Source organism: Meles meles, chromosome 11 (assembly GCF_922984935.1).
Source record: "Meles meles chromosome 11, mMelMel3.1 paternal haplotype, whole genome shotgun sequence".
In the NCBI taxonomy this organism is placed as follows: Eukaryota; Metazoa; Chordata; class Mammalia; order Carnivora; family Mustelidae; genus Meles; species Meles meles.
Window position 1 is genome coordinate 63781832 of NC_060076.1, and position 12519 is coordinate 63794350.

The 12519-nt window shown below is 32.0% G+C and overlaps 1 protein-coding gene across 4 annotated transcripts in view; it reads left to right on the forward strand.

The window, feature by feature from the left end:
* Window positions 1-12519, forward strand: part of KIAA2026 (KIAA2026 ortholog) — a 144373-nt gene that overhangs the window by 101668 nt on the left and 30186 nt on the right. For all 4 annotated transcript variants that reach the window (XM_046022143.1, XM_046022144.1, XM_046022145.1 and 1 more), the window contains one exon: window positions 10651-10766. In XM_046022143.1, coding sequence (XP_045878099.1) covers window positions 10651-10766 — 116 coding nt within the window. The remainder of the gene's footprint in view (window positions 1-10650; window positions 10767-12519) is intronic.

Genomic DNA, 12519 nt, shown 5'->3' on the forward strand with positions numbered 1-12519 from the left:
ATGTAAGGGGAGAAAAATACTTTAGTTTTCTTGAGTTTGTTCTAGCATTCTTGGTACCATTACTTTATGTAGGAACTTATTCAGAAAAGGCTCAGCATCCTTTGGATCCTATAGTGTTACATATCTAATTATCTACTTGAGATTTGTTTAAAGTGAGATATCTGGTTGAGATACATAGATGTATATAGTTTGACAGTTTTTAAATTTTGTCTTTCTCATTATCATTCAGCTCATAGGATTCTTTAATTAGCTAAAGGAGAAGTCATAATAGCATTTTTATTTTTGTGGTTTTAGTCAAGAGATAAAATTTGCATTTTGCCTAATTATTTGGAAAATATCATTTTAAATTGAGGAAATGTATTAGTTTTCCAGAAAGATAGAACTAAGATATTGATAAATTTGCCTTATCCTATTGTATTTGAAATTTAGTAGACATTATTACTCTCTAAATAATCAAAATTGGAAAGTTTTGTAAGGCTTATAACAAGTGGTAGTATCTCTGAGTTTTACATGTGACCCTTTTTTTCCGATATCTGCCTAATTTCCTTATGTCTTATGTCATATTTTAGATTTTCAAATAGGTTTCAACCTTTTTCTTTAATAAGGAGAGATCCATAAAGAAACTGGATATAAAGGAAAAGAGTGAACAATTTGGACAAAAGTACAAGATATTATTTATAAGAATGAAGCTTTGTCTGGATTGTATAATGATGAATAATAGTCTTATCAATATAGAGAAACTAAAATTTAAAATACAAGACTTTTTTTCTTTTCTAATACATCTTTTGATAGTTAGATAACTCAACACTTAGGATAAATATCACAGTCAATATGTTAAAAAAGTTATAAAACTGCCTTGCTCTTTGATCATCATCCTGTTTGGAATTTAATTTTTATTTTCCTCATTTCATGTTCCCTTCTCCCAAAAAAAGAATTTACACAGTGGTGTGTTTAGCAGACTACCTCTAATAGTGAAAATTTGGAAAAAGCCTATATGTCCAACAGTGGGAAGATGACTAACCAAACAGTGTTAACACAGTGGTATATTATATAGCTAGTAAAATAAAATATTTATAGATCATTGTTACTATATGGAAGTATTTGTGAAATGTTAAATTTTTTAAATACACAAAATAAGATGAGCCTAATGATTACAATATATGAAAAGACTTGTTAAAAAGAATTGGAAGGGAATTTCAAGTAATGAAGAAAATTAATCTTTATTATGTTCTTAAGAAAATTTAAATTTATCATATAATAATAATATTTCTCTTGCCTAACCAAAGGCTGTACATTAGAAAGATCAAACAGAGAAACCAGAAGCTTGGATCAAATGGTGACACCCCATTTTTGGGTCACAGAGTTCTGTATAAGCCACTAGTTACCAATCAGGTATGATCCCAACCCCTCCCCCTTCCCCAAGGAGACTTCTGGCAATATTTGAAGACATTTTTCGTTATTAAAGAGGTGGTACTGGCACTTAATGGATAGAGCCCTACAGTGCTGCCAAAAGTATCCTATATTACAGTCATCCTATAAGGCAGATGATAACGCCCTGCAACAAAAACTTATCTGACTTCAAATGTCAGATGTGTGGAATTGCAAAACCCTAACATAAGCCTGTATTTGCTAAGGGCCCTATTCTCTCACTTTGTCTGCTGCTGCCAGTTTAGTATGGGGAGAAAACACGATGTTTTGAAAGTTGGGTAGAAATCAATGAAATCAGACACCCAATCCCATAATTGAGAGTACTTTATTAGATCATGTACTTCTACTTCAGACTAGTGAAATTTGTGAATGTTAATATTCATCTTTACCTTTTATGATTCCATTAGATAAAAAAGATTCTTGACTTTATATCCAGCTGTTTTCAATTTATTATGATTTATGGCCTCTCTCAAAGATGTTCATCATTTACCTTTATCTTCCTTTGTATAGGAAGTGAAGAAGTTACAATTAACATGATTATATATGTATTTATTTATTTTTAGAAAGGTGATGTAATGTGTCTTTAAAAAGTGAAGAAACAGGAATAGAAAGAGATAAATAGAAAAATATAGCCAAATTATGTTTAAAGCTTACATGAAATTATATAGACCCCCAAAACATAATTGCATATAGTATAAGCTTATATAAGACAAAGGGACTATTTATAAATCTTCCTTTCTAACACCTATAACAGAAATTTTATTATAATGAAGGATTATGGGATTTTTCCTTCCTCTCTCCATTCCATATCCATGTGTTCACAGTGAGGCATCAAATCAAAATTATTTTATAGCTCACTGTTTAGAGTACAAAGTCTATTTAATTAACATGTAAGAAGTATTAGATACATTTAGAGTCCTGAATATGCCCTAATTAACTTTAATGGCTTTTCTTGTAGCTATGGTTGCAGTAATCTCTAAATTATCCTTAAAATTAGTTTAAGTTTTTTACAGTTACATCATTATATATATCCCTTTTTTTAAGATTTTATTTATTTATGTGACAGAGAGAGCACAAGTAGGGGGAAATTCCCTTCCAATTCTTTTCAAGTAGGGGGAGCAGCAGGCAGAGGGAAGGGAAGAGGCAGGCTCCTTGCTGAGTAAGGAGCCCAACTTGGGGCTGGATCCCAGAATCCTGGGATTCTGTCCTGTCAATATTAATAATGTCTGTCCTGGGGCAGACAGACGCTTAACTGACTAAGCCACCTGGGAGCGCCTATATCGTTTTCTTATTCTAGATTTTCTGGTAAACTACTGATTAACAAAACTGAAAACAGTCTCAGCTGTTGGGGGAAAAATCACTTTGTCTTTAAATAGCCGTATTTAAAGCTTTTAAATACTAAAACACCCTTTTGGACGTCATGTACAACAGATAAAATAAACTTCTTTACCTATGTTAGTTACAGTTTCAAGTCTTATTCATAAGGCAAGTACTTCCTCAGTGCCTTCTATGTGTGATGTATAGTACCAGGAACTTGGATCTGAAATTAAACCGAAGTCCTATCCTCAAAGAATTCACTTAAGAGCTTAAGATATTATTCCCAACACTGGTGATAAATTTTTAATTTTAATCTAGGTGAGTTAGGCTATCTTCTGTCCTTTTATAAAAGACTTAATCTTTTCTTTTAAGGCATTCAGAAGTCACCATACACTCCAGACACTTGGCTCACTTCCCTTAATTACATATTTATATGTTTGGAAATAGGGTGGAGGTGTAGGTAACATGCATTTTATGAAGAATCAAATGGTAACTAACTGACATGCTCAAAATAATAGCTATTATATAAAAGCTAGATGACAGGAAATGTGAACCAGAGCAATATATGACTGGTAAGACAAAACTTCAGTTAGTACTGAATTATCTAAGAATGCATTATCCACATTTATCTATGGCAAATCTTATCCCTTGGGTATTTTTTAACATTTTATAACTACTCAGCTAAGAACTAGATTTTAACCCTTGTTAATAGTGCTAACTGTTTCTACTTACTACAATTTGGCATAGTTTGAATCCCAGCAGGGAAACTTTCATAAAAAGAATTATTTGAGGGATGTTGGGTGGCTCAGTCAGTTAAGGGGCTGCCTTTGGCCCAGGTCATGATCCCAGGGTCCTGGAATCAAGCCCTGCCTCTGGCTCCCTGCTCAGTGGGGAGTCAGCTTCACCCTTCTCCCTCTGCACCTCCCACCACCCCCTTCCCAACTTGTGCTCTCTCTCTCTCAAATAAATAAAATCTTAAAAAAAAAAAAAAAGAAATACAGATTATAAAGGAAGTTGAACAGTGCTTAAAATCACTTTATTAAAATGTAACAGTAACTTATAATGATGACTCAGGTCATCGAGAGTTAAATTTTATTCATCATGTATTCAGAAAATCTGGAAGACATACTTCTCTCAATTTAAAAAAAAAAAATTGCATCTAAGGAGAAAACCTCGATTAACTAAGATATTTACTTACGTAGTTTGAATACTTTCTATGGGCCCACTCTGTGCTAGGCTTTGTGATAGAGCCTGAGAAAGTAAAAATAAGTAGGATACTGTCCTTGTTCTTAAGATATCCCCAGTCTTCATGTCACTTACATAGAATTTTTGTGCTCCAGTGATACCAAACGTAGCATTACTTAGTGATTTAGATTGTGCAGTGACTTGCTTGAGAACCCACCTTTCTGATATATCAGGTATAGATTTAATCAAATGTTGTCTGCTTATTTGCTACCACCTATTTACTGAAAAGGGTCAAATTCAAATACTTAGCCAGTAGTTAATTTCCAGTTCAGGATTCTTTATTTGTAAATGAAAGTGGTTGTATACCATTAGTACACATACATTGTTAGATTTTCTTTCCACTAATAGTGACTACCTTACTAGGAATGTGATCTGTCATCCACTTTTTCCTCTCTACAGAGCTAAATGACATCAAAGTTTGCAATAAATTCTAATCATTGATATAGTTGTTTGTTTTCATGCTTTCTTGTTAAATGCTAATTTAGAAATATAATGGAAATATCATTCAGTATGGGGTATCTTTAAAGTACAAATTGTTTCCTTTTCTATTAAATTAGTGTCTCAAGTGAAAATGAATGAGAGAAAATACTAGCATGTGATAGTTCATATTAGAACCTCTGGCAGTGTTAAAGTAACTTTTAATTTTTCCCATGTTAATATGTATATATTTCACTATACACCCAAACTAGCACTTTTCAAGGGACTGTAAACCAACAAAATGAATGTAATGTTTTACCCCTAAAACTGAATATGCAGGGATATATGAGTATGGAGATAGTTTCTTTAGGTAAGCAATAAGAAAAAAAAGTGAATACTCCCTTTTCATTTAATATTATTAAGACTAAGGAGAATGCCAAATAATTGGTTTATTAATATACTTATTATAGTTAATTTGATTTGTGCTGTGTTTTTATAGATAGGAGTTTAAATTATTTACAAGCTACCCTTAAATACTGCTAGTGATTTTTTTTTTTTTTAAGATTTTATTTATTTATGACAGATAGCCAGAGAGAGAGCACAAGCACAAGGGAGCTGGAGAGGGAGAAGCAAGCTCCCTGTTGAGCAGGGAGCCAGTTATGGGGCTTCATCCCAGGACACTGGGATCATGACCTGAGCCGAAGGCAGACACTTAACGACTGAGCCACCCAGGGGCCTCAACTGTCAATGATTTTAAATGAGACCGTGTTTGTGTATCAGTCTGTATGGCTTTTCTAAAAGTTACTTTCATTTTATTGGAAAGTGAGATATATTGTTATTTAATCCCTTTTCCACAATGGAATTTATGCGATAAGAGCCAAGCCTATAAGAAAAAATATTTTGTTATATGATCCAGTTTTTGTGATCTAACATTTATAAGTGAAAGTATATAGAAAAAAAATGGCATTGATACTTTTGTTATATACATCTTGCTTTTGTACTGTTCTTAATAAAAATTTTTTTTCTGTCTCCACAGTAATGATGCTAATCCTCTCAATTTATAAAAGCATTCTTCATAATATTTATATATGATTTTACTTTTCTTCATAGAATGTTGATAGCTATTTTGTTTACATATAATGTTATAGGAAAATCTATATAAGTAAGAGGATGGTTTGTGTAAATAAGTTATTTCCACCTAAGTTTAACATTCAAAGCATCTAAATTTATTAAAATGTATAAAATATGTCCATGGTGATAAGATATGTAAGAAACCTGGAATTTATTTGTTTTCCTTTTTTTCTTCCTTTTAGGTGTCCAATGTCTCCAGCATCAGTAGATTGCCAACTCCCTGTCCTTGCAACACCCCAGCCAGCATTATGCTAGTTCTGTCATACCCATCCCCGATTACTGCAGCAGAATGGAATCGTTCTTTAGTTGTAAGGTAAGTTTCCCTACCCACTCATTTCTCACACATAGACTCAGCTTTTCATTTTACAATATTGTGTAGTTTTGTAAGTTTTTTTTTAAGTTTCTTTTCCCATTTGGTTCCTTAGGTCATTAATGTATCATATTCAAAAACTTATAAAACTGCATAATATACTTAAAGCCTTATCTTGTGACCATAGACCAGCTTCTTTTTGTAGTAATCCCTATGAGGTTATAAAACTTCCATTATTTGACATTTGGGGCATCTCATGGAAAGGGAGCTGGCAATCTGCAGCTGCTGTGGACATTGGATGAGAAAATATTGAAAGGTAAGCTTCAGATTTAAGACCATATTGTATGCCTTTGGTCCCATGGTGTATGCTTGAAATTCATACTTTATGTTAAACTTTATAGTAAATTCGTGAAAGAAAAATACTACTCTCCTCTTCTTTAACATGACCTTCAGTAAATGTTTGCAATATTAAGTTCACATAATACATTGGGATTATCTTAGAAGGTAATTTTTATCCGTGAAAATAGTGGGAATTCTAATATCGAATGAGATATTAAACGAAAATAATATTAACTGAAATAGTTCATTTATCCCCATTTTCACATGTTTATAAAACAAAGCTATTGCTAACTTTTAGCTTATTAAATATATTTTTTTATTAGAGAAGTGGTTATAACACTGTTCCACAAATGACCTTTTACTAATTCTTCTACCTGCTGTCTTTGATTCTGTATTGATCACTACAGATAAAGATTGTAAGAATTTTCTGATTTTTTATTCCATCCATATTCTTTCCTAACACAATTTGAAGAACAGGGAATTTGCTGTGTTCCTTGGTTTTTAATTCACTTTTAAACTTTAGAACACTATAATTTTAAGTACTATTATAATTAAACAAATGAAAATAAGTTTTCTAGGTTTTAATTTTTTCATTACAGAGACACCTACGTATAAAGATAAGTACTTTCACAATATAATCTTTTGTTCTTTAGAAATTGTCTGTGTGTGGACCAAGTGGTACAGCATTATGTAGTGGAAGGAGAGTTAGATTTTAACATTCAGAAGAGCTAGAATTCTAACTGAAAAATCTGCTTCTATCTAGAAGTACTTCCCTGTGATTCACTGAGCCAACATCTTTCTATAAAATTATGTTTTATTTCTATAATTCTATCATTTTAATTCTATAAAATTAATTTCTGTAATTCTATAAATTCTATAATTCTATAATTTCTATAATTCTATAATTTTAATTTCTATAAAATTATGTTCTTCTCATTCCCTTTAGGAATTTCCCTTTAGGAATTAATTGTAATTAAATACAATTAAATTGTCTCCTTGTTTGATTTAATAATTTCATCCTAGAAGAAACACAGTACTTCTCAGTTTTTCCTTTCTGTGTATATAAATAAAGTTGATCAATTAGAAAAGCTGTTACTAGCTTTTAGTTAATGACTTAATTTAAATTCAGGAAATATTTGATTTTACATAGATTTTTACTTTAAACCCAAGTTAAGGCATATCATTGCCATCTCTAACTTCTTTTTGTAAAATTTATAAATTTTTTTCTGTTTATACTAGTCGCATTGTATACTGTGATACTCCCAAAACCACTGGTAGGTAGAAGGGGACATGGTGTTTTAATTCCATTTGGGTTGTATTAACCAAAGAAGATGATAAATGGAACAAGCAGTATCAGTTTCTTTTTAAGTGTCAAGTGGAGAAAACACTTTACCTAAAATACCAGTCCCAGAGCAGTAATTCTAAACTTTTTAAAATTTATATCCCCCTTTGATAAACATAAAAACTGTGGACACACATACACCATGACAGGATAAAGTGATATCCTTCATTGAGGTCATTGTATTCTTTATATATATCTTCTAGTTTTTTTCAAACTTTATTTTCTGCAATTTCAGTTATAAGAATAATAGACCTTTTGCTTTCCAAGGACAAAGTGATTAAATATGCATTTTAAAATGATGAAATGCCATACTATCACTACCCCAGGTTGAGAATATACACTATAAAGAAAGGGAAGAAATCCAAAAAATATATAAAGTTAGAAGGCCATAGCCGTTTTCAAACAGGTCAGTGGATAAGACAGAATTATATGAAAGTTAGAAATCTAGTCTCTGATTAATATTTGTGACCCCTTCTCTGTATATAGTTGGCTAGTTCAGTAATATATTTTCTGGGCATTGGCTTATTTAAAATTTAGTAATCAAAATAATATCAGAAGATAAAATCTAATCTTTTTAAAACTCTTTTCTACAAGAATCAATGCTGTATTTTAGTAGAGACACAAATGCAACTGACAAATGTGTTGAAATAGTGACATTTCATCTACACAGACTCCTTTCTCTTCCTGTGCCTCAGTCCACCTAGTCCCAAGGTCTGATAATACTGGTGGTCCTTTTGCACTCTCCAAACCATCACCACTACACTAATCCAGATAGCAGCCAGACCACCCAGGTTAATTCTGTATCTGCCATTCTTCCCCATATAACCCTCAGTTACAAAGAATTCAGCATGCCTGGTGCTCTTTAGTCTTTTAACACATTTCCAATTAATTACACCACAGTGGTGATATAATTTTACTCATACCTTTCCTCTTTCTGCTTCCTTTAGCTTAAGAAAAGTTTATTCTCACCATTTCATTTTTGAGCCAAGTAGTAATTCAAAAGTAGAGAAATAATGTTGATGTGCCCATTTTTTTGTTTTTGTTTTTGTTTATTTTAACTAAAACAGAATGCTACCTTATTCCGCAAACGATTTTAGGTTGACTCTCATCTGCCTTTTCATCTTCCTCCCTTAGCTCTCCCTGGGGGAAAGTATTATTTATAGTTTAATAGTTTTGTTTCCATGGGTCAGAATAAGCACTTTGTACTATCACCTAGCTTTTTTTTTGGGGGGGGGGGTGAGAAATAAACTTTGGAAGTATAATTTACTGTTAAGGTGGGTCCTTTGAGAAAGCATTTGACAAGAGGGAAGGTTTTTCTAGGTTACTATATGAGATACTATATTGAATTTTTGTTCACAATATTTTCACTTGTCATGCCATTAAGAAGACACAAGAATTAGTCATTGAGCCTAGGTTCCTTATTCATTATGTGCACATATGTGCACATAATGATCCAATTTTAATTAACCCAATTAAAATAATTCCACATCTTCCTGCTCTTCAAATAAACAGTTTAAAAACCTCAGAGGTAGAAATGTAGTTGTTTATTTCGACATGCATAAACATTTTGTTGGTTTAAAGCACAAAATGTTGGAGTAGGAACTATACTTTTAATCATTTATGTTTGTGGCTAAAATTTCACATACACAGATAAAATTTCACATTTCAGTGAATGAAATGTTGAAGGTTTTAGATATATATAAAATTGGGAAATTTAGGCACAGATTTAAAATACATTTTGCTCTAGGGAATAGTTTTTTTTCTTTCCTTTTTTTTGGGTGGGAGTGGTTATTTTTCTGACTTAATGTTCTATACATGTGCAAATTAACTGAAAAATTGCTATGAGACAAAGTCTAATTTTTGCATGTCAAATGTGACATATATATATGTATGTATATATATATATATATAGCTGTATTTTTTTGTTATAAAAGAAAAAATGTGAATGGACTGAATGGTATGTGAGTTATATCTCCCCCCCAAAAAAGAAAAAGAAATACAACACGGTTATATAACAGTTGGTGAAGATGGTGGTGATGTTGATAGGTATGCACTGTAACATTGTGGAGAGGGGGGCAGAGTTGGCTACCTAAAGATACAACTGCTATAAACTTATTGTTCCTATAGTACATGAAAAATTTTATGGGTACTACTGAAGTGTATTTTTACTAGAGGTTTTTATAACGTATGTTAGATTGCATTATGTGATACAGCTTTGAAGAGGTGGTGATGTAGTTCTAAGAACTTGGACTTAGGCATCAGCTAGATCTAGGTTCAAGTCATAGGACCTCGGACAAGTTATTTGATCTCTCTGAGCCATTGTTTCATCATTTCTTAAGTGAGACTAAAACGTACATACAGTAGAGTGTTTTCATGACTGCTTGAGTACATGTGTGCTCTTGTGCTCACAGAACCACTTCCTCCCTCCCCTCTTCCTCACTTTCCTCCCACTTCTTCCCTCCCTCCCTTTCCCCCTCTAGATATAGGTACAGATATAGATACATGAATGAAATACTTAGGCTAATACTCAGCAAATGGAAAGGGGCTGTCACTAATTATTAACTCTTACTGTAGCTATAGCATTATAGTATTGCAAATTATGACCATTTATCTGCTTGTCTGTGCTGGAAACATTTTAAAGTACAGTAATTATAAAATTTCCTGAGGAAATGTAATATTCCTGAGGAAGTTTGTTAAGACTGATTTTGAATGTAACAATCCTTTTTTCTCTTCCTCCCCACTCTGGGATAATTACAAAAACTTTACAGAAGTGTGCCATATCAGTTACATATTTAGTGAATTTATATATATGTTTGTATTTTTACATGTATTTAGTAAATAATTTATTAAAATATTTATAATTGACCCAATTAAAAACTTCGAAAAATTGTCTCCTTGTTTGATTAAATAGGTTTTAGATTTCTCCGAATAGAATTGAGAATCTCTAAACTATTACAAATAAGATTTATTACAAGACATTTTTCTCCTTTATAGCCTTCTAAAGAAGACATACTCATTTGATGGGTATTGGCATTTCATTTTGTGTTTTACTCAGAAAATAAGGCCTGATACTCACTTTTAGATTAATTCTAAAGGATTTACTTTAACATTGTGTTTTTAGGGCAAATGGTATCATCGGAGGCAAGCAGTAAAAGAATTGCATGGTACGTTGATACGCCTTTTAAATGAATTGCTGCCATGGGAACCAAAGTTGATGAAAGCTTTTCAAAGAAACAGGTAATAGAGATTTATAATCCGTTTTACCTATTTTAGGGCTCTTAATTTATGATTATGGGGAGATATCCTGGAATTATTTTGTAATATTCCATTGATTTATATTTCAGGAGATTTTTTGAGTCCCTGCTGTTTGCAAGGTACTTCCCAAGCCCTGAAAATGTAGTATTGATTAAATAAAACCATGCTCTGTGGCTTACATTCCTTTTCTTTTTTTTCCAGTTTTTTTCCATTGTGGTAAAATACACAAACAAAATTTACCCTCTTAACTAGTTTTAGGTGTATAGTTCATTGGTATTACATACATTCATAATGAATGTTATTCTTAACCCCCATCTATCTCCTGAACTCTTCCTCTTATAAAACTGAAACTCTATACTTATTAAATAACTAACTCTCCATTTGCTCTCCTCTCCAACCCCTGACAGTCACCATTCTACTGTCAAATCGTATGATTTGACTACTCTTAATTACTTCGTATAATATACAATATTTGTGGTTTTGTGACTGTCTTATTTCACTTAGCATATTTTCAGGGTTCATCCAAATTGTAACATATGTCAGAATTTCCTTCCTTTTTAAGGCTCTGTGGTATTTCATTGCATGCATATACCTACATTTTGCTTCCTCATTCATCTGCTAGTGGACACATGAGTAGTTTTCATGTTTCAGCTATTACAAATAATGTTGCTGTGAAAATGGTTGTGAAGATCTCTCTTCAAGATACTGCTCTCAGTTCTTTTGGTTTATACTTGGAAGTGGAATTGCTGGATCATATGGTATTCTAATTTTTTTAAATTTTTTAAAGAACCACCATAGCCTTTTCCACAGTGTCTATACAATTTTCCATTCCCACCAACAGTACATAAGGATCCCAGTTTCTCCTAATCCTTACCAACCTTTGTTATTTTGTTTGTTTATTTTTTATAGTAGCCATCCTAATGAATACTAGGTGGTATATTGTTGTGCTTTTGATTTGTATTTACCTAATGATGTGCTTATTAGTTATTTGTGTATCTTTGGAGAAATGACTATTCAAGTCTTTTGCCCATTTTTGAATTATCTTGTTGATTTTTTTGTTGTTGATTTTTAGGAATTTTCTGTATATTCTGGCTACTAATGCCTTACTGGGTATATGATTTGCAAATATTTTCTTCCATTCTGTGTGTTACCTTTCTGTTTTGTTGATAGTGCCTTTGATGAACAATTTTTTAAATTTTCCATGAAGTCCAGTTTCTTTTTTTTTTTTTTTGTTTATAGTTGTTGCCTGTGCCTTTAGTGGCATTCCCAAGAAATAATTAGTAAGTTTAGTAGTTTAAGTTTTGAAACCATGTAATTTGAGCATTCCAGCTTTGTTTTTTATTTTTCAAGACCATTTTGGCTGTTTGAGGTCCCTTGAGATGCCATATGAATTTTAGGATGTTTTTCTATTCCATAACAAATATCATTGTGATTTTGGTAAGGATTACATTGAATCTGTGGAACAATTTGGGTAGTATCAACATCTTCAAAATATTAAGTCTTCCAATCCATGAATATGCGATGTGTTTTCATTTATTTAGTCATCTCTAATTACTCCTCCAGTTTTTTGTAGTTTTCATTGTACAAGTCTTTCACATCCTTGATTAATTCCAAAGTATTTTATTCTTTTTGATGCTATTAAAAACAGAATTGTTTCAAGTTGCTTTTCAGATTGATAACTGTATAGAAATGCAACTGATCCTTGTGTGTTGACTTTGTATCCTGCTACTTGCTG